Source organism: Bidens hawaiensis, unplaced genomic scaffold (genome assembly GCF_021521415.1).
Source record: "Bidens hawaiensis isolate Kalapana, Puna unplaced genomic scaffold, B.hawaiensis_p1.1 tig00024867_1, whole genome shotgun sequence".
In the NCBI taxonomy this organism is placed as follows: domain Eukaryota; kingdom Viridiplantae; phylum Streptophyta; class Magnoliopsida; order Asterales; family Asteraceae; genus Bidens; species Bidens hawaiensis.
Genome location: NW_027493950.1, coordinates 122,139 through 145,382, shown reverse-complemented (window position 1 = coordinate 145,382; position 23,244 = coordinate 122,139). Strand labels below are relative to the sequence as shown.

Here is a 23,244-nt window from a genome sequence, read left to right as displayed (position 1 = left end):
GCCAGAGCAAGATTAGTAAATACCACAAAACTCAAGGGTGTTAACTGTTAAGTGTTAACTATTAAATAAAACAATATCAGTGGTCCCAAAATATTAATAATAATTACAAACACAGCCTCATTAATTATCATGACCACCTCTCAATCACCCCTACCATATTTATACCCCACTTGACTCTTTTCTGTTTCCCTCTTTCTTTTTCCAAAAACCAGACCACAAAACATCATATCATCAAACAAATCATCAAATTCAATCCAAGATTTTTCTGGGTTTTGATTATTAATCGACATATAATCGATTAAACTCATCAATTTCGCTTTCAGATCGAAGAACACCAAAACCCCCCAATTTCATTTCAATTTCAATTTCAAACTCAAAAAACCCTAATTTTCAAATTCAGCAAAATAGATGCAAATTGAATCCAAGATTTTTCTGGGTTTTGATTATTAATCGATATATAACCGATTAAACTCATCAATTTTGCTTTCGGATCGAAGAACAACAAAACCCCCAATTTCAATTTCAAACTCAGCAAAACCCTAATTTTCAAATTCAGCTAAATAGGATGAACAAAGACCTGTGATTATGAGTCCTCAGTCAAAAACGTTACCTCATCATCACAATTACAGAAGAAATTACCACCAAAAATCATTAATTTTCTGTTCATCTTCAGAAGCACTATTAGCGACGAAACTAACTGCTTTAAAACTGTGGAAATTAGCTCAATTTAGGGTTTTGATTCTCATATTCTTGCCGTCAGTTTATTTGTTTTCTTTGAGTTACAGATCATCTTACCTCTGCATACTCTTTATAGTTGGGTTATGTAGTGTTCTTGTTATCTCAGTTAATATTAATAGTTTAAATTTAAATTTAAACTCTGGTAATATTCCTTCGGTCCGGTTATTCGTGGCCCGAAAGTTCCCAAGTTTGAAGCTTTATAAGTCAGACCATGATTCCAAAACACACCCATTAGTTGTTTGGTCAATCGGGTCAAAGGCCCGGTTTGAATCCAACGCGGGTTCGGGTTTCTTGGTGAAGGTGTATAGTAATGGGGATGTTTATGAGGGTGAGTTTTATAAAGGGAAGTGTTCTGGAAGTGGTGTTTATTATTATAATTTGAATGGGAGGTATGAAGGTGATTGGGTTGACCAGAAGTATGATGGTTATGGGGTCGAGACGTGGGCGAAAGGGAGTCGGTATCGGGGTCAGTTGAGACACGGGTTGAGACATGGGTATGGTGTTTATCGGTTTTACACGGGGGATATTTATTCGGGTGAGTGGTTTAAGGGGCAGTGTCATGGGTGTGGTGTGCATACTTGTGAAGATGGTAGTAAGTATGTCGGTGAATTTAAAGGCGGTATTAAGCATGGGCTCGGTCACTATCATTTCAGGTAAATGTTTGTTGTAATTTAAAGTTTCGATTTTTAACGATTCGGTTATCGTGTGATAATCTTATGTGCTATATGATGATGCAGAAATGGGGACATGTATGCGGGAGAGTATTTTGCTGATAAAATGCACGGTTTTGGTGTTTATCGATTTGCGAATGGGCATCGGTATGAGGGTGGTTGGCATGAAGGAAGAAGACAAGGGTTTGGTATGTATACGTTTAGAAACGGTGACGGTCAATCGGGTCATTGGGATAACGGGGTTCTCATGGTTTCAACTTCTCAAGATTCGTCGGTTTCTGGATCATCGTCTTCAGTTTCTCATGTCAAAGTCCTTAAAGCAGTCCAGGTAGATACTGTCACATTGTCACTGATCTATATTAATTATTAGAAAATAAAAATTTACTAAAAATTACTCTTTTTGACTCGAGCCCGTTTTTGAGCAGTTATAGCATTGTGTTTTTTTATAGGAAGCGAGACGTATAGCTGAGAAAGCGATATGTGTAGCCGATGTAGATGAGAGAGTGAACCGAGCTGTGACTGCAGCTAACCGGGCTGCTAATGCAGCACGAGTGGCAGCTGTTAAAGCGGTCCAAAACCAAATGCATCAACATGGTGACATTGATGATCTACCACTAGACATAGTTTGATTCTCTTGTGCTAATTCAACCTCTTTTGGGACAAGTAGTATTTAAACCGTAACCGATGGTGATGCAAGGAGGCGGTGACCCGCTTTGTACTGGCTGCAAAATAAGTATATGAGGTTTATGATTTAAAGGGCACTAAAGTGCCTGTTGGTTTGTAACATGAAAGAAAGAGGATGTTTAAGGAAGGTGCTTATTGCAGCATAATAATAATATTGCTGCATTGATTGCCACCAAGATTTATGAGAATTAGGAGAGGTTTTTCTTTGTCCTTTGCCTCTGTTCAATGTAAAATGTACATGTTTGTCTCACTTGAAAAAATATATATATATCAGCATAGTTATTAATTAGTGTTGTGTTTACATTTATATGGGATAGAGGTAAGGCGAGCCGGGGGTCTCACCGGAAGCAGCCTCTCTATCCCTATGGGATAGAGGTAAGGCTGTCTACATCTTACCCTCCTCAGACCCTACCATAGCATTGCTATTGGTGGGATATACTGAGTACGATGATGATGATGATGTGTTTACATTTATATCTAAGCTTGTTGAAGGGGAATATGAACTGAACCAAGCTTTACTCGGATACAATTCGAGTTAGCTTGAGGAGACTCGGCTCGTTTTAAAGGACGGGTCCATGCAGATATGAAAACAAAGAAACACAACCAAATAAAGTTGTGACTGTAGTGGTGTGCACGGTTCGGTTAATTTATTAGTCTCAACCAAATTAACTAATTGGTGTTCGGTTAATTGGTTCGATTCATCCGGTTAATTATTTGGTTTTTGGTTCGGTTAATAACCAAAATCAAATTTGAGCTAAAATTTTATACTTGGAAATACATATGCATAAATACATGAATGACGGTATAAATACGTCAAATGGATATATAAAAGCTATAAATAAGTGAACATATGAATGGTTCGGTTAATTTCATTTAACCGAAGTTTCATAAAAATAATCAATAACTGATTTTCGGTTAATTCAGTAATTTGTTAAATTCGGTTCGGTTTCATCGGTTTTCGGTTTGGTTTGGTTAGTGCTAACCCAAAGGCTTTTAAGTTAAGTTTTCTACAAGCTAATTTTAATTAAATTAAGAGCCATGAACATTGGCAGTTGCTAAGACAGCTAAAAGGTTTGATATTAAAACACTAAATTGTCATTAGGAGTGTGCGTGGTGTGGTTCGGTGCGGTTTTTGGCTAAAACCAAACCGAAAACCAAAACTTCGGTTTTTGAAACCGTTCGGTTTCAGTTTTTAGGTTTTCGTTTTGGTATCGGTTCGGTTTTTTCGGATGGATTTTTCGGTTTTTTTAGGTTCGGTTCGTTTTTTTTTACATGCAAAACCAAAAGCGAACCGTTAGTGCGGTTTTTACAAAAACATAAAACCAAACCGTCGATTTTTGTTTCGGTTCGGTTTTTTCGGATGGATTTTTCGGTTTCGGGTTGTTTTTTTCGGTTTCTTGTACACCCCTAATTGTCATTAAATATCAAGCAGAATAAGTTTTTTTAAGTCAAAACATGTTTTTAAATGACACGGGGCATAATTTAGTCATTGTAACTTTGACTTTGCTAAGTCAAACATGTTGCTTTTCAAGTTATAAATGACATAATATAGTGTAACTATAGTTACTTCACTTATTAAAAATTATATATGTAATTCCAACTTGATCTCATATTAATAGAGTACATAATATCATATTACAGTTGGAAGCTTCATTTAATATCTCAACTAGCAATCATAGCAAGTTGGCTACAAGAATACAGATGAAAACATTTAAACACACATAAATGATTAAATTCAGCAACTCTTTAATGATTCAACAAAATGAACAGTCTGACATGATTGAACATAGTTTAAAAAGGGTAAAATGGGAACTCTGACAGTAAAATGTGATATCATTCTAAGCAATTTTAGATTGAGAATGATTTAACTTTCGGTCTGCTCCCTCAGCCGACGAATTGTGCTCCTCACCGTCACAGCACTCGCAGTACTGTAGTACCAAAAAAATTAAAAAAAAAATAATCAGTATTTTCTAACCGGAGGCGAAAAGTGTCACAACTAGGGGTGTGCATGAAGCAGAAATAACTAGGGGTGTGCGTGGTGTGGTTCGGTGCGTTTTTAGGCGAAAACCAAAGTTTTGGATTTTTGAAACCGTTCGGTTTCGGTTTTTTCGGTTTTCGTTTTGGTTTTGGTTCGGTTTTTCCATTTGCTTGAAAATTTTAGGCCAAAAAAAAGTTGGGGAGAAATAATAAATATAAGTATAAATAATTTTGATAATTGTTAACTAGTTGATAATTATACATTTGGTAAAAGATATTTGAGTTACATATTTATTAAATTTTTATTAATTATTTAAAATAAAAAATAAAAATATAAAAGTTTAGAAATTCGGTTCGGTTCGGTTTTTTCGGTTTTTATTTCATGCAAAACCAAAACCGAACCATACGTTCGGTTTTTACAAAAACATAAAACCAGACCGTCGGTTTTTGTTTCGGTTCGGTTTTTTCGGTTTGGATTTTTCGGTGTCTTGCACACCCCTGGAAATAACTAAACCAAAGCAAAAACCAACGTTTTGGTTTTATGTTTCTGTAAACACCAAACTTCCGTTTTCGGTTTTGGTTTTGCGTGCAACTAAAACTAAAAATACCGAACCAAATTTATAGATTTTATTTTTTATTTTGTATATCAAGTAATGTATAATAGTTTAGTATATATGTTTAGCCCAAACGTATTGTAACTAACTAACAAAATATTGTAAGTTCAAATTCACTATTTTTGACCACTTTTTTTCGGCCCAAAATTTTCAAGCTCAAATGACAAAACTGAAACCGAACCCAAAACTAAACGGTTTTCAAAAACTCATAAACCAACATTTCGCTTTTTGGGTTCGGTTTTAGCACAAAACTGAACCGACTCATTCACACCCTAGTCACAACGGGTAAAAAAAATATTATAATTAACTAACAAAAAAATATAGGCTCAATTTCATTACTTTTGCCCCAAAAAAAAAAATTCGGCCCAAAATTTTCAAGCCGCTACTTTTGCCCAATTTTTTTTTCGGCCCAAAATTTTCAAGCCTGGATGGTAAAACTGAATCCAAACCAAAAACCGAAACCACATGATTTTCAAAAACTCAAAAACCGACATTTCAGTGTTTGGTTAGGTTTTATCCAAAAACCGAATCGACCCATGCACAATTTGACCCGTTAATAGAAGAGGGAAAATGATTATTACTTCAAGGTGTATGCACCGCCTGCTTTCATTTTGCCACAATCCTTGCAGCCCCAAATCCCAACAGCCTTTCTCTTCACTGCATACTGTGTTATTCAAGTACAATGCATTTAATATTCGACACGAACACAAGTAGTTTGTAACTGCTTTCCCGCTAAGTTTAAAAACGAAAAACAAAGAGAATAGCTTTACCTTGCCACAGAATTCACAGAAGAATTTGCTGTGTTGACTCACTTCCATGAGCGTTCGGTATGCTATCGTATTGCGTTTCGGCACACTCCGTTCCAATACGCTATTCGCACCTCATGGAGCGTATTTGATAACTATGGTATAGAAAGCCTCATTTAGGCTCGTCGAGGCGTAATGAGCCTAGCGCACTTTAATGTTTGACCTCTTTTGGACTTCTGTGTATTTATTTCACAGTACGCATCCAAGCTTCGGTTAGTTTAAAGTGCTACATGAGCTCGAGCCGAACTTAGCCTCATTTAATATTTTTTTTCTCAACAAAAATATAAAAATAACTGAAACCGTATTTAAAGTAATAAAAAAAAACCCGAGCCTGGGCTTGAAAAAACAACTGATGAGCCGAGCTCGAGCTTTCCTAAATCAAAACAAGCCAAGCTCAAGTTTAGTTGAACTCGGGTTCGGTTTGGCTCGTTTACACCGCTAATTGTTTCCCAATAAAGACTAATTTTCACTAACACCAAAAGTAATAGCCAACCAATATCTAGACTTTCAAGTTCCAATGTCTTAAGTCTTTTGAATTTGTTTTTGAAACAGCAAATAATAATGAATTTTGCTATAATATAAATTCAAATACAACAAACTAATTGTGGCACTAGTTTCTAGTAAATGAATGAACACGAGCAGAGACTATGTTCATTTAATTAAGTTATATGTAAAATAATTAATTAACATGAATATGAATAAAGCTAACCATGTTGCAAGATCCGGTGAGTTTACCCGACTAAGCTCGAGCTTGACTCATTTAACTTACACAGAGCTCGAGCTCGAGCTCCATTTTCAAAGCTCGGGCCGTGAATAGATTCTCAGGCTTAAGCTCGGCTCGGGCTCGACTCGTTTACTATTTATAAGTTATTTTTTATATATTTATAATTGTTTTTATATATTTTTTCTATTATAATTTTATGTATAAAAAAATGTTATTTAGTAATTTTTTATGTTTTTTCATAACATTATATATATTAATCAGTAATTATTAAATATGTATTTTTAAAAATTATATAAATGACAGGCTCGATAGGTGAAGCTCGGGCTCGATTATTAAACGAGCTTACTTTAAGGCTCGGGCTCGATTAAGCTCGGCTCGATCGAGCTTTTTAACGAGCCGATCCTGAGTAGCTCGCAAGCAGCTCGACTCGTTTGCACCCCTAACTAAGAATTGTCAATGTGCTTCATATGGGGTAACTCAATATTAAAAGGTCATCACTAGCTGACCTAATCCAATTGTACGGAGTCCTTAAGTGTATCTAAGTTATCTCCAGGGGAAAACCCACCTACCCGAAGGCGTACTTGTGGTAAAACATGGACGCTCTCAGGATCGAACCGGAGATCACAAAGATCACGGTCTTCCCTAACTAAGTCACCCATATCCTCCCCCATAGTGTTGTATGTTGGGATCAAACCTGGGTCTCCTCTAGAAACCTAGATTTAGGTTTGAGCTAGTTTTCTAAAGCTCGAGCTCCGCTCGTGACTTGTTTTTCAAAATCGCGGGCGTGCCTTGCTTGTTAATTACTTTATATACGATTTTAATTATTTTTATATATTTTGAGGGAAAAAAACGTAAACGAGCCTAAGTTCAGCTCAAGGCTCAAGCTCTTGTGGTACTTTAAACGAGCCAAAGCTCGGTTGTGCATTTTATAGGTCAAATCATGAACCAAACTATAATAGTTTTAAATATTTGTAAACTAAAACCAAACTCTAGAACCCTAAAACCGAAAATCACAAACTTGAAACTATTGGACTAAAACCGTAGATTTAGACAAACAACAGGGATGAAAACCGCAGTTTACTCAAAATTTAAAATTGAAAACTTTGTACGAAATTAAGCAAAACCAAGCCGAACCACGCCTCTTGGTTTCAAATCAAACAAAGTTCAAGCATAAAAATGTCGCCCGTTCCTTTAAATTCAATCCACTCGGTTCGGCTCTCTTTTAAACCAAACCAAGTATGAGTAAGGTTGCGGTCGGTTCGACCCGGTTCATGAACAGACATTTAAAATGGTTCATTTAATATCAAAATGGTTTAAATAAGAACCATAACAAAGCTAATAATCTGTTTAAAAACAAACTTTTATAACACCAAACCATGGTCTATATATACACACCACCCTTTGTCATATCAGTCGCTTCCATCTTTTAAACAGACATTTAAGATATTTAGCACTGGCAATTCATTGTAAACGAGCATACAACCCTAAAATTCAATCAAATCAACACGCTCCTTGTAAAAGCCGGCTACAAAATGAAAATGCGAAATCAACTAAAACACCATCTCCAATTTGCCATCATTGTTACCACAATTCTCATAAAAATTCAAAACCAGGTTAAGACTCGATACGGTAACCTGTTCATGTCTAGACAACTATATTGACACGAAACATCAGTTTCACACGTGGACATATATAAACATAAAGAGGCCGTCACAGTCAGCTAGATGTGCAACAAGTACCCGAGATAAAGGCTAACAAAAGAAACCATCAGAACAAACAGCAACGGGAATCCCACCTGACCTTTGCGCCTCTTACTTTTCACCATATCCTGCATGTTAACTTCTTTTAGTAGTATTTAAAACACTAATGGTGTGTGTGTTGGTCTTTACTCATTTAAGCTCGAGCTCAATTTTTCAGCTCGTTGCATAATTAAACATGCATTCATCGCACATTACGCAGTCCAGTTTAAATAATACTCACCACTCATATATGAATAAGACCGCCATACATTAAACTTTACATCAAGTAGAGATAGGCAATAGCACTTTAAGACTATTGAGCAATTTAACTAATTTACTTTCTGAGAAAACAAAGCAATAAATAAATGGCTTTAATAAAAGACGTACCAATTCTCCCTGTAGGATGCTCTTCTCTTGAGTAACCGATCTTTTTTCTTCTGTTAGTTGTACGATACTTGCTTTAGCCTGAAAAATCCGAAAGCATTTGGTAATCAATATGATATTTTTACTTGAAATTGTCAATTATTTAAATCAGTCATATAACTTGAAATTGTCAATTATTTAAATCAGTCATATAACTTGAAATTGTCAATTATTTACCTCAGTAAGCTTCAACTCAAGTTCTTTAACTTTTGACTTCATTTCTTCAACATCTTTGGCTAATATCAGCTCTTCTGCATCATTCAACAGCATAAATTCTTCATTTCTTTTTATTATATATTCTTGGCTTGGTTTTACAGGTTCTTCTATCTTTTTCTCAGTTTCTTTTCTTTTAAAAGTGTCGTCCTTCATTGTTGCCTCTACGCTTTCATCATTGCCTTTGGACAATTCTACCCCTGCATCAACCTGCCACAAGTTTCAAGCTATAATTTTAGCCACCAATTTTCTGTAAAACGCCCAAAAAAGTTTCATGTATAAGCAAAATAAGTCTTTTAAGTTTTAACTCTGTGTGTGCAAGTAGTCTATGTCTATGCATAAGGTACATGTAATCTGTGCAAAAACTCGCTTTAACTAAAAAAAGGCGCAACAGAACGCATTGTGCATTATGCGACTTTGGGATCATCATCCTCGCATCATGGAACCGCAGCACAATGCAATCTCACCGGTGCATCATGCAAGCATTTTAGAACTAAGATCAACACCGAGTACATACAATAAAATCTTACCTTAGCATGATGGCTCTCTTTCTGAATGACGATGTCATCTTTTAATTCTCTACTTTCATTAAAGTGCACCAGTTTTGATGGTTCATTAACTGGTGATGATTCTGAGGAGTCCGGTGGTAAGACAAAGATCACTCTAAGCTTCTTTTCATCAACAATTTTACCATCTTCTTTAGCAAACTGACAAATCAGATAGTAAAAGTAATTACCATAAGATCATTAAGACAGTATGTTTATTAATCACTCAAACACTAACCGTGTTAGATGTGACATCCTCCTCCTTTGTTCCCTCCGGAACAACAGTACTTTGAACTAAAAACTTGTCTCTGCAGATCATATCTGGAGGAGGTACCTTTGGGGCTTGCATAGTAACTGCATCAACGCCAAAAAGATTAAACAAAATAATCACCATTATTAATCACATATGAAGCTGAAAAATGATTGAAACTTTTGGCAATGACATATTAAATTATTATAGTTGGCATTAGCAGAGATGTACATGTTGGAAAAGAATGCCATTGATCATAGTATGATGTGCAGTACAAGTACAATAAGGTAGACAGCATAAGAAAAACATCATAAGATATTTGCAGAATAAAGTGAGCGTCTTGTAGAGATTAATAACAATATGAAGCTACAAAATACAAAAATAAATTATCATAAGTGCAAAAAGTCAATTTCAGATTGTTGTCATTGTTGGAATATATTCTAATCATAGTTATCGAATGCGCTAGGCGCACTCAAGGCACATAGGCCTCGCCTAGGGCCTAAGCGAGAGGCGCAAAAAAAAAAGCGAGGGCCTGAAGCAAAAAAAACGCACTTGAATAAAAAATTTAAAAATATATTATGTATATGAAAAATAATACTATTCTTCAAATAACATAAGCAAAAGCTATTATATAACATTTAATATCATCTAACTAGTACCAAAAGTTCTAAAATATTCAAGATTCAAATGTAATTCTAGAACTTGAATAACAAAATGCATCAATATAATGCCTTTGATCACTCCTAGATCTAAGTTTTAATAGCACTCCTTGCGTTTCTTTTGCTCGGCTTTTATTGTCATAGGCAATGCTGAAGTGCTCGCCTAGGAACTAAAAGCGCATTTATTGAGCCTCGCCTGAAAAAATGGGCCTAGGCGCAAGAAGCGACGGCTTTTAATAACTATGATTCTAATAATCAAATAGAATTCAAACAACTTGACGACTCAAAGGGGTATGCATACAATAATAATAATAATAATAATAATAATAATAATAATAATAATAATAATAATAATAATACCTGTAAAGTGACATGCTGCATTTGGAAGAATGAGTCCAGTATTGGGTCTGACACAGTACTTCTTGGGATTGGTGGTTTTGATCTGCATATGGGTTAATTACGAAAGAATAATAATAATAATAATAATAATAATAATAATAATAATAATAATAATAATAATAATTGGTTAGTAAGAAAGAAGAAGGGACCTTGAAAGCAACAAGATGGTTGGTGTTATTGATCATCTGAACAGAGCATGAGCTTTGTTTCTTCACTTCAACTAGTATATATAGTAAGGTGAAAGTAATATAACAGTAGCATATAAATAAATTAATAAATAATATGCATATTATTGTTATGAATGAAATTAAGAAAGAAATGCTTACAAGTGAAGCTAAGTTCTAGAGGTTGAATCTCCAAAATGTCTGATTTCATCTTCCCTTATCCTTCCTTCCCGAGAGCGAAATCAAAACCCTAAGTAGGTAGCTAAAAATCAGAAACCATCAATAGTTAGTTATACACTTATACGAATGAGAGAGAAAAACATCCCCAATATAATATAATCACCTCAAAGAAAGAAAGGTAGGTAGGGCGATAGAAACAAGACGGCAATTGTTAACATTTATTATTATTATTATTGTTGTTGTTGTTGCATAACGCTAGGGTTGTTTCGATTTGATTGGGATTAAATAGTGAGTGTGTGTTCTTGGACACCCTAATCACGATAGATCACCCTAATCTCTAACTACGACATTGCACAGTGTATACTATGTATCCAACCTCAAAGCTCCCCACAAATGGCCACAAAACAATTCAATTCGCTTAAAGGAAATATAATGTTATCATATATTAATTGTAGTTTCCTATGAAATACAACCTGCAGTTCACTCGTTACAGATCTAAAATGTGTTGGCAGGCGATGTCCTGCAGATTGGTCTCGTTTTCAGATCAGTTTTACTACTATAAACAAACCAAAATCCTAAATCAACAATAATCACATTCGATGTCATTTATACAATTATACCATTTTCAATACGCAACGAAAAAAGCAATTTTTTTTATTATTATAAAACCTACTTGAAAACCATGTCTCTTATCAAAGTAAAAGATATTTAGGTCTTAGTCAAACACAGTGCAAACTTAGTTAAATCGTTAGTTAGATTAATCAAATTCAGAACCCTAATTATTTACTCACATTATCACATAACCAATTCAGCCCCTCTCATTTTACAATTCAAATCGAAAACCCTAACAGCTTTAAAGTTTGGTACAAATTCAATTCGTGTTGTTTAGATATGGATTTGCATGCAAAATACCTGTGAGAAATCGGATATGAATACCATCGATACTGTTGTAGTCGAATTCGTTGTTGCTGCTAACAACTGCGGTGGTGGTGGTCAAGGAAGAACAAGGGATCGTTAGGTAGGTGATGGCGGTGGAAATGAGGTGATAAAAACCAGATACATCAATATCAATTGTAGCAAACAAATCTCGAGCGTTACTTTGGTGACTTAATGCGAAATCCGTGAGGTGGTAAAACCCAAGGGTTTGCAGTCCTAAGCACTGAGGCGGTAACTGGACACGAACTCAGTCGATTTCGGCTACGTTCGTTACGGTACCAGAGGGGTGGTGTCACTCGGTAAACTCGGGCGTTGGTAAAATTGAGCTTTGAAGGTCCCAGACGTTGAGTATATGCGAAATGGGTCGGTTTTCGTCATGTTTGTTATGATATTGGAAATAAAACAAACAAAAGAAAAAACTAAATTATCATTCGGTCTGTTTCCATTATGTTTGTTACAATACAAAAACGAAAACTTTGTTTTTAGTCAGGTTTGCTATCCAAAAGGGGTTGCGGCGCAGCTTGTTGCCCGCTTACCTGTCACTTCATTGTAAATCGTTTTGAATGTTTCTATGAAATATAAAAGGAGCCAATAAAAAAAATTAAATGAACCAACACGGACACATGTTTCTTCGGTCTACTTAATGTTTTGTATTTGTTTGTGTTCATTTATGTCTGTGAATTTAAAAAATAAAACGAAAAAGAAACAAAACCATACGGACAAGCAAGACGCTACCAAATGGCCCAATAACAGCTTAGCAACAACAAACTTGGAGACAAAACTTAAAACTTAGTATATTGGTTGGAGCCCTTCAAACAAAACATGAACAGAGTTACTTGGAGACAAAACTTTAACTTAGGATATTGGTTGGAGCCCTTCTTTGAAAGAAGGATCACTCCAAAAAAATAAGCATATGCCACTTTATACAGTAAACACATGGTATTCTTTAGTAAAAGGCGAAAGAATAGTTCGCTTTGTGCTCAATGCATGGCTGCGTACCTTTCAAAGGCATACCTGCTTGCACTAAATACTCAATTGTAATGTTCTTCTTTTTCTAAGCAGCCGATGTGGGATGGAAAGATGGACTTGACAGTTGACAATACACTTACGTTTATAAAAGGTTTCATATGTGTTCCCAAAATCTTTTCTACCCATAGTATCATTATTTGCAACTTCTATTGGACATTATAATTTACATAATCTTTGTTCTTAAAAAGTTAATGTCAAACCTACCTTTGAATGTTATCCTATAGACGTGCACAAATCGGGTATTTTTTAAATCCGGAACCGGTATAATCCGGTATTTGACCAGGTTTTGACCGGTTCCTCCGGGCTTTTTTCGGGTTTCAGGTAGGGTATGGTCGGGTTTTAACCGGGTATTTCCGGTTCCGGGTACGTCTGTGGAGAAATCCTATACCTGGTCCTACCTGCGGGTTGGGTACGGGTACAAACCCGGCCTTTTTGTACACCTCTATTATCCTATAGGCATTTAAGCCGAAACTGGAACCGAAAGTCGGTTAAGAAGAGGGTCACTCCAAACATTTGTTCTGATACTAAGTAACTTTTGTACTACCTGACTGGCGCTAAAAGCCGACTTATGAATTGTGTAGGGACTTTTGTCATCGATCAATGAATTATGTGTTCTCCACGACAACATTGCTCATTGAGATATTGCAATTCAAATCATAATTGGAAAGTGGGTTACGATAAGAAGTGAATACGAGTTGTTAGTAATGGTTAGTCGGAGTTAATTCGTGTATTGAAAGCCAACCTACTTGAATTAACCAGGTCTTTATGGTGGAAGTGGATTGATGGGTCTTTGATTAGCATTAAATTTGGTCATTATTGAAAGTAAGGTCAACTATTTTGTTACTACAGCTTATGACTTGATCCATGTTATATTTTGTTACTACAGTGTATGACTTTGTTTTCCTAATGAAACACCTTCATCCTGGCTCCTTCATTCGTCATACATGACATGCATAGGAGACCTCCGTCGTCATAAGCAATATGCAGTTTATAAATCGACATGTATAAACATTATAACTTATAACGCACCCATTTGGGAGATTCAGTTAACTACAGTCCTAATGTCGTCTAAATCAGAAATGTGACATTAATATCAAGGTAATCATCATCAAAGGTTACATCTGAAGATATATTACAGCATAGATTTAACGATAGTTCCATTATCACATTTACAATTATGCAAAATTCATCAAAAAAGACGCTAAATCCATTAAACATACAAACACGAAAAAAAAAAACTTCCAAAAAAAAACTACCGTTAAACAAGTTAAGAAGGCCAAAAAACATGCATGTACCGATTAATAACAGGTCTCCTCTGGTGCTGGACAACAATCATAAAATGAACAGGTTTAAAAACGAAGGTTAAACCGAATGAACAGAGAAAAGAAACATGCGGAAGAGTACCTGAGCAGTCTGCAAATCTGCACGATATTAACCGAATGTGTCAATCAGATCCGCTTCTTTCGGTTGGTAAATCACCTTCTCAAACATGTTTCGCAGCTTGTCATGTTGCACCATTTCTTCCAAAATCTTATCTTTTATAACAGTAGATGATACTTTATTGGAACTATTATTATTTTTTGAAGAAAAAACCAATTCGGACAAATGACTCTTTTCAACTTGTCTTATATACTTCTCGCCTTCCATTGACCCGGTAACAAGATGGTAAACATGAACCAGTTTCTTTTGACCAAGCCTATAAGCCCGACTTATAGCCTGTCGTTCGACGGAAGGGTTCCAATGCACATCAAGCAACACAACCCGTGAAGCACCCACCAAATTGATCCCCTCAGAACAAGCCCTAAGTGATGCAAGAAGCACTTTCGCTTCACTTTTGGGATCGTTAAGTGTGTTAATTGAACTTTGCCTTTGTTTCTCCTCTTGTTTACCGTCCATATACAAACACTCTCTGCCTTCGACCCATCGAAAATTGGCGTTCAAAAGTTCCATTATAAACTCTAAAGGCTTAAGATACTGACTGAAAACCAATACCTTTTCATTATGTGCATCACATAGCTTAATAAGTTCGATCAAAAACTCGGTCTTCACTCCAGCTTTCGGATCGTTTTTGAAGTTATTAAGCATTTTATGAAACCCTTCTGTACATATAGGAGAGTCCGGGGAAAGAAGTGAAGGATGGACGGATATTGACGACATTAAACAGTCGGTGCTCAAACTCGCTTTTGACCCGCCCATTTTTAACATAAGTGAGTTTTGTGTTCTGGTGGGCTTTAAAACAACCAAAGCATCCCTTAACCCCAGGAGTCGTTCTTGAAGAATCGTACCTTTATGGACATGAACAAATGGGTCAATCATGGCTCTAAGTTCTTGTAACTTTTGTTGACTTTTTTTAACCGAACTCGTGATAGAATCCCATTGACCTTTTGCTGCATTGTGCTTCCATCCACGTTTTTTAGTAACTTTCACACCGTTAAATGACGAACCGCCAAAAAATAACAATGGGTTCACAAGACATAAAGTGTTGTATAACTCGTCAAAGTTGTTCTGAAACGGCGTTCCTGATAAAATGATGCTTCTTTTGGTTTTGACGGTAAGAAGCGTCTTCCACATAAGACTTTGGTCATTACGGGGGGTATGACCTTCATCAAGTACTAAAAGAGTCGGGACTTTAAGAAGAAGGTCTTTCACAAGCTCATCTTCATCATTCTTTGAAGATCGTTTACGTTTTCCTTCTTCACCAGCAAGGCTTTCAAACAACCTATAAGTGATTCCCAAAATGCTCGGTATTTTCTTCCATGAATATAACTTTAGGCAACGGCTCCCGCTCAGGCTTTTGATGCCTCCGAATTTTTTTAAAAAAGTGGCAGCTTTTTTATATTCTTGACCAGAACACTCAGTGTTGTTTAAATTAAAAAACGGGAATTCAGTGTTCCATTTTTTAAACTCTTCTTCCCATGTAAGAAGCATAGAACGAGGAGCAACAATTAACGGTCTAGAACTCGGATACATTTTCAAAAACGCCTGAAGAAAAACGATTGTCAGACGGCTTTTACCAGTTCCGGGAGCGTGAGAGATTATGCATCCACTTCCGCCAGTAGGAAGACGTTTTTCTAGCTTATCAATGTAGATCCCGCCAGCTATTTTCTGCCAAATGAACTCAAAACCATCACGCTGGTGTGGATACATAGATTCTTTAACACCAGGAACCAAGTCCCAAACCGTTCCTTTCTCAAATTCATTCATGTTAGAATCATGATGGCGGTCTTGATTGCAGTCAGCCAACTTTAGATCAGAAAACTTCATGTTGTCTGTTTTGTCATGGTCATGGTCATGATCATGCCTGCCATGTCCACCCCTTCCGTTCTTACTCTGCATAAACCAAATCAACCAGAAGCATGTGATCAAATCAAATAAAAACAAAACTACATAAAGAACAAAACAAATACATGTAATATAGGTTGTTAATAATAAGCTGCAAGCTAGTGAATAAGAGAAAAGACTAACCAAAGGTGGTAAAATATCTCTAATTTCCATCTCAACATACGGACAATATCTACAAATCATACCAAACTCGTCATTAATGGTTAGTTCATGTTTTCCATGGTGACAACAAGTAGCTTGATCTGCTCCATCCACCAAGAAGTCAGCATCACCACGGCTAACCTGTGCATACCATAAATATCATTACAAGCACATGTCATTAAATATCTTTGTTAGCATAAATGAAAACTTACCATAGAGATGTCAGAACCAATTTCTGATAGCTGTAAGCACATGTTCATCTCATCAAAAAGCTCATCCATTTCTATCTCACATTCTGATTTATCTGGCTTTGTATCCTCCTCATCTTCAAACTTAAACTTATACGACTGTACTTGAACAACCTGAGTATTTTCTTCAGGTATGTCTTCTGTAAAAATGTCAACATACCTTTTAAACACGTTATCACCGTCCCCTTCATGCATCATTGCATCTTTGAGAATCTCCACAGCATTGACTTTACCTCCAAATTGATCAAAGGTTTTACTTGTGAACTTATCAGCCTTTGACGGGCCCTTTTCTTCAACTGCTTCCCATTGCCAACAAGTATCCTCATCAGTTTTGTTATTATTTCTACCAAAACCAAGTGAAGAATCTGCATCGGTCCGCCTCTTTTTCGAATCCCCCTCGACAGGTTTATCATAGCGCTTATGCTTTTCACCAACTACAGGCACAAAAAAGTCAACTTTCTTGGTCTTGCTTTTAGACATGTAAAAAGGTTTTGGATTGAAAATATGAGGTTCATAGTCATCTTTTTCACCATCCTCACTGTCACCAGAACTCAAACAAATAACCTCCTTATCTTCTGCAACAGCATTATTCTCTTCAGGTGACACCGCCTTCTGTGGATCATCTTCTTCCTGTTCAGATGACTTTAGCCCCGCATCAACATCTGCATCTGCATCTGCATCTGCATCTGCATCTGCTTGAACTGAGTCCAGCTCCACTGGACTGACCTTTACCTCATTGCTTTCCACACGAGAGCTATGTGAAGGATCATATTCTTCTAAACACGCAAAATCATCACCCAAGCAGGTTACACCTGCATCATCATCATCATCACTTTCACCAGATTCCAAACCAGGTGAAAGTGCAAAACCACGTGAACTTAAACTGCTATCTTTAGTATCTTTATTCCCCTTCCCTTTCAAACAATCACCGTTTGAAACAGTAGCATTATTCAATAGCCCTGTATCCGGTTCATTTTCGGAGTTACTGGCATTTCTCCCAAAGCAGCTATCACCTGGATATGAAAGAGCATCATCAGCAGCAGCAACAGAAGCACTGTTTTGCTGAGAATCATTTGTTCTGGAACTCTTGCGGCCACAATCTTCATCTAATTCATCTACAGAACTATTTTGGCTTGCTTTTTTACCTCTTTTACGAGATCGACCCCTTCGTAATGTCTCCTCGGTCATTTGCTCTTCAGAAACCTCTTCAATTCCAGAATTCACATGATTCTGCACATCATCTTCATCATCCTCCAATTCATCAATTAACTGAACTTGCGTCAAATTCTCACCCCTCTTTTTAAGCGCAAGCCTCGTTCTACACGACACAGATCCAACTTCATTCCTACCGCCATTACTTCCCCCTAAACCCTTACTGAATTTTCTAGAACTCTTATCCTTAGAAACATCTCCACTAACACTAGCCGTGACACGATCTCCATCATTCTCATCAACCAAACCACCACTGCCACTTCCGCCGTCACCGCCGCTATTCAGCGGTTTCTCGTTACTCTTCTTCTTCTTATTGTACTCTTTGTAAAGGTTATCGTAAGCAGAACGCGTCCGCTGATGCAACCTCGTCTTCGAGAAATCCATCAGACTTGAATCAACACAAAACAAATCACATTCAGCAACTTATAAACCGAATCAACAAAGATCACACTAGCAATGTCAAAATCAACAGTTAACAATTATTAGTTATCTATTTGTTAACTCCTCATTGAACACCTAACCACCGCAGTTTTATGCCTAAATTACCAGCAACACGAAAACGATAAATCCATCGAACTTCAAAAAACACCAGCACGAGCCACATTCAACGAATTATAAACCTAACTAAAGAAGAATACGCACTGTACAGCGTACAATAACACTAGCAAACACAAAAATTAACAGTTAACAATTATTAATCATCTATTTGTTAACTCCTCATTAAACACCTAACCGCTACAGTTTTATGCCTAAATTACCAGCAACACGAAACCGATAAATCCATCAGACTTCAAATACACCAAAACGAGTCACATTCAACAAATTCTACACCTAATCAACGAAGATCACACACCGTACCGTGTACAATAACACTAGCAAGTCCAAAATCAACAGTTGACAGCTACTAATTATCTATTTGTTAACTCCTCATTAAATACCTAACCGCCACAGTTTTACGCCTAAATTACCAGCAACACGAAACCGATAAATCCATCAGACTTCAAAAACACCAAAACGAGATCACACACGGTACAACGTACAATAAGTCAATAACACTAGCAAATTCAAAATCAACAGCTAACAATCATTAATTATCTATTTGTTAACCATGCCTAAATTACCAGCAACACGAAACCGATAAATCCACCGCACTTCAAAACACACGAAAACGTGTCACATTCAACAAATTACCAGCAACATGAAACCAATAAATCCATCAGACTTCAAAAAACACCAAAACAAGTCACATTCAATAAATTATAAACCTAATTCACAAAGATCACACGCCGTACAGCGTACAATAACACTATCTGACACTAATAAATCCACAATCAACAGTTAACAATTATTAATTATCTATCTGTTAATCCTCATTAAACACCTTACCACCACAGTTTTACGCCTAAATTACCAGCAACACGAAACCGATAAATCCACCTAACTTCAAAAACACCAAAACGAGTCACATTCAACAAATTATAAACCTAATCAACGAAGATCACACGCCGTACAGCGTACAATAACACTAGCTACAGCATAACAAATCCAGAATCAACAGTTAACAATTATTAATAATCTATTTGTTAACTCCTCATTAAACACCTAACCACCACAGTTTTACGCCTAAATTACCAGCAACACGAAACCGATAAATCCACCGGACTCTGAAAAACACAAAAACGAGTCACATTCAACTAATTCTAAACCTAATTCACGAAAATCACACACCGTACAACAATCAACAGTTAATAATAAAATAATATATATTAAACAGTACGAAACTAGTCACAATCAACAATCTATAAACCTAATCAACGAAGATCACACACCGTACAGCGTACAATGACACTAGCAGATACAAAAGTTAATTAACAATTAATAATAATAATAATTAAAATAAATAAATAATGAATAATTGTTGACTGTTCATTTAATACCCAACCGTCACAGTTTGACGGCTAAATAATCGAAGACATTATAAATCGGAAATTAAGGCATTGCTTACACTGGAAGAAGAAGAAGAAGAAGAAGAAGATACGACGGCGGTTAATAATAATATTATTAATAAGAACTAACCGGAGTTAACCGGAGTTAACGCTTGTGTCGACCTCACCCCCTCTTTTTGGGACTAACGACACTGGATTTGTAACAGGCCAGGCAGCATTGAAGGCGGCATCGGGCAAGGCTGCTAAACACGAGAGAGCTTGTTTGGAGAATCAACACGTGTTTATCGCCTTTGCCTTTGACACTTTTGGTTTCTTAGCTCCGGATGCCGTGGACCTTTTGAATAGAGTTCAGAAAGTTATGTATAGTAACGTATCAGTCCATAAGAATCAAAACTTTGTTTTTAGTCGGATTGGGTTTGCTATCCAAAAGGGGGTTGCGGCGCAGCTTGTTGCCCGCTTACCTGCCACTTCATTGTAAATCGTTTGGATGTTTCTATGTCACATAATGTAATATACCATAGAATCAAGGGTTGAAATAGATACTTATATTGCAATAGGCGCGAACAAGAGGTGAAAATAGTTAATATTATTGGTGACGATTGATTGAGAATGATATTATTATTGTTGTGTTACTGTTATTTCCCTTTTACTTTAGTGTTATTTTTGGTTATAGATTTGTACACACACATTCGGCATTGATACTTGTTGGCTGTTGCACATGTTGACCCAATGCAAGTCATGGTTTGGTTAGGGGTTTATCTAGTTAACATGTTTGGACTTTTTTTTATAAATCATAATTGATATCCGAGTGAGTGTTCCTGATATAGGTTTTCATATTTGTTTTGACGTTTTTGGCTTGACTCATTCAGAATCATCAATAAAGAGAAAGCTCGTCACTATTAGTCAGGTTATGAACATGTATTAAGTTTTATTTTTTAAAAGTATAAGAGCCATTAAATGATAATTTCATAAGAATAAAAAAATAGGTGGTATCTTACAGTCTCACACCATCTGCTACCGTTTGTTGTATAAGAGCGGGATCGTCTTCAAAAATCTCTTAAAATTTTGGAGCTTGGGATAAGTTAAAAAATGGGCCCCTAAAGTCACGTATTCACGTTCTTAGTTATGTTATTAACAATTAGACAATTTTGTCAATAGTGTCGTCTTTTGAAAGATCAAAACAAAAAATTAATAATAAACAAGTTACTAAAATGAGTCGTATAAAACATAACTGAAAGTTTTTATCTATAAAAACAAAAAACAAACACTACTTTTAAGAATTGAACCCATGACCTTTAATTCCATAGCGTAGCGCTCTTTCCATTTAACCAGTGGGTCATGTTTTGTGAATTGTTAAGTGTTGGTAACCTCCCTAGACTTGCTCTCGTCCAAAAATGTTAAGCTTTCCTGATGGTCGCTTATTTTGTTCAAAATTCGAATCAAGACAAGATCTCAACAGATAATTGAGTAAAATTTTTATTCAACTACCCGGTTTGCTCAACAGATTGTTCAATAGACAACTTATGTCGTATCTAATACTAATAACCTGCTACATTTACGAATTTTATATATAAATGATAATGTTGCATCTAAATTTGTATACAATACTATATAAAAAATTATAAAAAAAAAACATTTACACTTTGTTTCGATGTAATCATTACGTTTTAAATAGATTGATAAGCTGTGAAAATAAAAGATTTGCTGCATAGATTGCATAGAGCACTTGCAACATCCATAGCAAAATTTGTCTTAGGTGTCTTAAACTTGAAAGTAAATTACAACTTTACTCGAAATAGATGTTTATAAGGTAATATAGATTAAGATTATGTTAGTAATCTACGTTTAAATAATAACAAATGGGCCTATTTTAAACAATTTTATATGTTTTAATATTCCAAAATTAGGTTAAAAGATTTTTCATATAAAATTAGTAACTATGTCTATACTTTACCCTTAACGATCCGGATCAATTTTGGGTTGAACTTCTAAACATGTTTAGCTATAACAAGATGAATTCGCAAGTTGATACGTATATTTCTGTTCATATAGTAGTTATTTTATGCTAAATCAAATATGATTTCAATAATTTATGTCAAAACTTAAAATCAAGTTAGATCGATTTTATCAACATCTATCTTGAACACACGGGTTATGTTTAGATTCATCTGGTTTTTTATTTTTATCTAGACGCGTAAAATTTTGTTTTGTGGATTGGTTAGACCTAATGACCTATCAAGTTATGATTAGGAAATGTTTTAACACCCTTGTAAATAAACAAGGAGTTTGGTTCAAAATTGAAAGTTGAATTTAAATTGTAACAAGGAGTTTGGTTCAAAATTGAAAGTTGGATTAAATTGTAAAGTTTTCTGGTTACATTTATTAGAATTCATTTTACTATTTGCAAATATCAATGCCATTTAAGGCTTTCCAATTATTATATTAATTTTTTGTTTTACAAAACCCGTCTACCCGGGTACATCCATTGGCAAATGTCATCAACGCTCTTGATCGCAAACAATATTAGGTACAGTTTGTTTTTTAAGAGGTAAATGTTTGCATTATACAGACCACATTTGCAGACTGTTAAATAATAAATTCGAAGGGTGTTAATTTCACTTACAGTCAACATCGAAATTCGGAAGAGACGGTGGCAAAGAGCAACGGAGACGAGTTGTAACAAAGCAGGGTACAATAGGTTTATGCATTGGGTGTTGGATTTTGATCGGTGGAGTAGGGGTGGTGGAGGAGCGAGAGGTGGTGGCTAGGGATGAGAATTTGTGAATGAGAACGATGGTTTACGAAGTTAGAAGAGGTAAAAAGAGGTTGGGTCAGATATGCACCAAAAAGAGCCCGCGTAAATGATTTTTTTAACGAAATGTATGCAAGAAAACAAGCACTATAAAGAAGCTCATGTCGGTGCGGCGCAGACAGAATAGTTTTAGCAAAACTTTTTCAGTAACAATACACCTCCTTAGTCTCCTCTTTAACATCACGCCACTAATTACAGGGAAACCCACCACCTACCGCTAGAGTCTCCTCTTTTGATTCTTGCTTTCTTGTAATTACCTCCCAAATATTGAATGGTTCAATCTATCATCTTGTTGTTTTTCAAACTAATTATTATATAACTAAACTAATCAACTAATGTTAAATCAATTTATTGTTTATTAAGATGCTTTGATTAATAAATTAATTTCCTTTATACACCAAAGTATTTAAAATTATGTAATTAAACTATTTAGTTAACTTTTATATAATTAAACAATTAATTTTTTTATTAAAAAAGATTTCATTCCATAAAAAAGCATAACTAGCAAGAAACTAAATTGGTATAAAAGAAACCAATTAATATTATTAGAATTTATCATTGCAAATATCAATGCCAGTTATATCTTTCCATCTATGATCTTCTTGTTTTTAAACCAGTTATTGATTTACATTTAAGTTAATTAATTAATATTTTATTAAACTAGTAAAATTAATTTCAAGTTTAAACAATTTTTTGATTAATAAATTAATTTCCTATTTTAAAACCAAATAGTTAATGTTTAGGATATGGAATATGAGGTCAAGGTTTTAATTCTTGTGAAGTGTAACATAT

At 35.5% G+C, this 23,244-nt stretch overlaps 3 protein-coding genes, 1 long non-coding RNA gene and 1 other non-coding gene across 7 annotated transcripts; 1 reads left to right on the top strand and 4 right to left on the bottom strand.

Annotated features, from left to right (window-relative positions):
- Window positions 1-145: 145 nt before the first annotated feature.
- LOC143570291 (uncharacterized) lies at window positions 146-2,111 on the top strand. Its single transcript, XM_077055977.1, has 3 exons — window positions 146-1,391; window positions 1,476-1,737; window positions 1,859-2,111. The coding sequence occupies exons 1-3, from the start codon at window positions 586-588 to the stop codon at window positions 2,036-2,038; spliced, it is 1,248 nt and encodes a 415-aa protein (XP_076912092.1). The 5' UTR covers window positions 146-585; the 3' UTR covers window positions 2,039-2,111.
- A 1,814-nt stretch (window positions 2,112-3,925) lies between these two features.
- Window positions 3,926-5,504, bottom strand: LOC143570279 (uncharacterized). Its single transcript, XR_013141902.1, has 3 exons — window positions 5,455-5,504; window positions 5,266-5,348; window positions 3,926-4,021 (listed from the first exon to the last, which is right to left on the bottom strand). It is a non-coding gene; the product is annotated as an uncharacterized LOC143570279 (long non-coding RNA).
- A 2,256-nt stretch (window positions 5,505-7,760) lies between these two features.
- Window positions 7,761-10,880, bottom strand: LOC143570278 (vesicle-associated protein 1-3-like). Of its 2 annotated transcripts, XM_077055964.1 has the most exons (9): window positions 10,769-10,880; window positions 10,592-10,662; window positions 10,404-10,485; window positions 9,373-9,488; window positions 9,120-9,296; window positions 8,554-8,799; window positions 8,341-8,418; window positions 7,895-8,042; window positions 7,761-7,858 (listed from the first exon to the last, which is right to left on the bottom strand). In XM_077055964.1, exons 1-8 carry the CDS (start codon window positions 10,815-10,817, stop codon window positions 7,935-7,937), a joined length of 927 nt encoding a protein of 308 aa, XP_076912079.1. In that variant the 5' UTR covers window positions 10,818-10,880; the 3' UTR covers window positions 7,761-7,858; window positions 7,895-7,934. The 2 variants fall into 2 exon arrangements, with proteins under 2 accessions (XP_076912079.1, XP_076912078.1); XM_077055963.1 differs by having other exon boundaries at window positions 7,761-8,042.
- A 1,714-nt stretch (window positions 10,881-12,594) lies between these two features.
- LOC143570302 (U5 spliceosomal RNA) lies at window positions 12,595-12,715 on the bottom strand. Its single transcript, XR_013141905.1, has one exon. It is a non-coding gene; the product is annotated as a U5 spliceosomal RNA (small nuclear RNA).
- A 1,164-nt stretch (window positions 12,716-13,879) lies between these two features.
- On the bottom strand, window positions 13,880-18,283 carry LOC143570290 (SNF2 domain-containing protein CLASSY 4-like). 2 transcript variants are annotated; one of them, XM_077055976.1, is made up of 4 exons: window positions 16,447-18,283; window positions 16,217-16,375; window positions 14,156-16,081; window positions 13,880-14,072 (listed from the first exon to the last, which is right to left on the bottom strand). In XM_077055976.1, the coding sequence occupies exons 1-3, from the start codon at window positions 18,076-18,078 to the stop codon at window positions 14,183-14,185; spliced, it is 3,690 nt and encodes a 1,229-aa protein (XP_076912091.1). In that variant the 5' UTR covers window positions 18,079-18,283; the 3' UTR covers window positions 13,880-14,072; window positions 14,156-14,182. The 2 variants fall into 2 exon arrangements, with proteins under 2 accessions (XP_076912091.1, XP_076912089.1); XM_077055974.1 differs by lacking the exon at window positions 13,880-14,072 and having other exon boundaries at window positions 14,082-16,081.
- Window positions 18,284-23,244: the final 4,961 nt, after the last annotated feature.

Bases quoted from the DNA above. Each gene is read 5' to 3' on its own strand.
- LOC143570291 (XM_077055977.1), top strand. From the start codon at position 586: ATGAGTCCTCAGTCAAAAACGTTACCTCATCATCACAATTACAGAAGA. The intron at 1,392-1,475 runs GTAAATGTTTGT...ATGATGATGCAG, and splicing joins CTCGGTCACTATCATTTCAG to AAATGGGGACATGTATGCGG. The intron at 1,738-1,858 runs GTAGATACTGTC...GTTTTTTTATAG, and splicing joins AAGTCCTTAAAGCAGTCCAG to GAAGCGAGACGTATAGCTGA.
- LOC143570278 (XM_077055963.1), bottom strand. From the start codon at position 10,817: ATGAAATCAGACATTTTGGAGATTCAACCTCTAGAACTTAGCTTCACT. The intron at 9,489-10,403 runs GTATTATTATTA...GCGTTGATGCAG, and splicing joins TGCAGCATGTCACTTTACAG to TTACTATGCAAGCCCCAAAG. The intron at 8,800-9,119 runs GTAAGATTTTAT...AACTTGTGGCAG, and splicing joins AAGAGAGCCATCATGCTAAG to GTTGATGCAGGGGTAGAATT.
- LOC143570290 (XM_077055976.1), bottom strand. From the start codon at position 18,078: ATGGATTTCTCGAAGACGAGGTTGCATCAGCGGACGCGTTCTGCTTAC. The intron at 16,376-16,446 runs GTAAGTTTTCAT...TGGTATGCACAG, and splicing joins TTGGTTCTGACATCTCTATG to GTTAGCCGTGGTGATGCTGA. The intron at 16,082-16,216 runs GTTAGTCTTTTC...TGGTTTATGCAG, and splicing joins GAGATATTTTACCACCTTTG to AGTAAGAACGGAAGGGGTGG.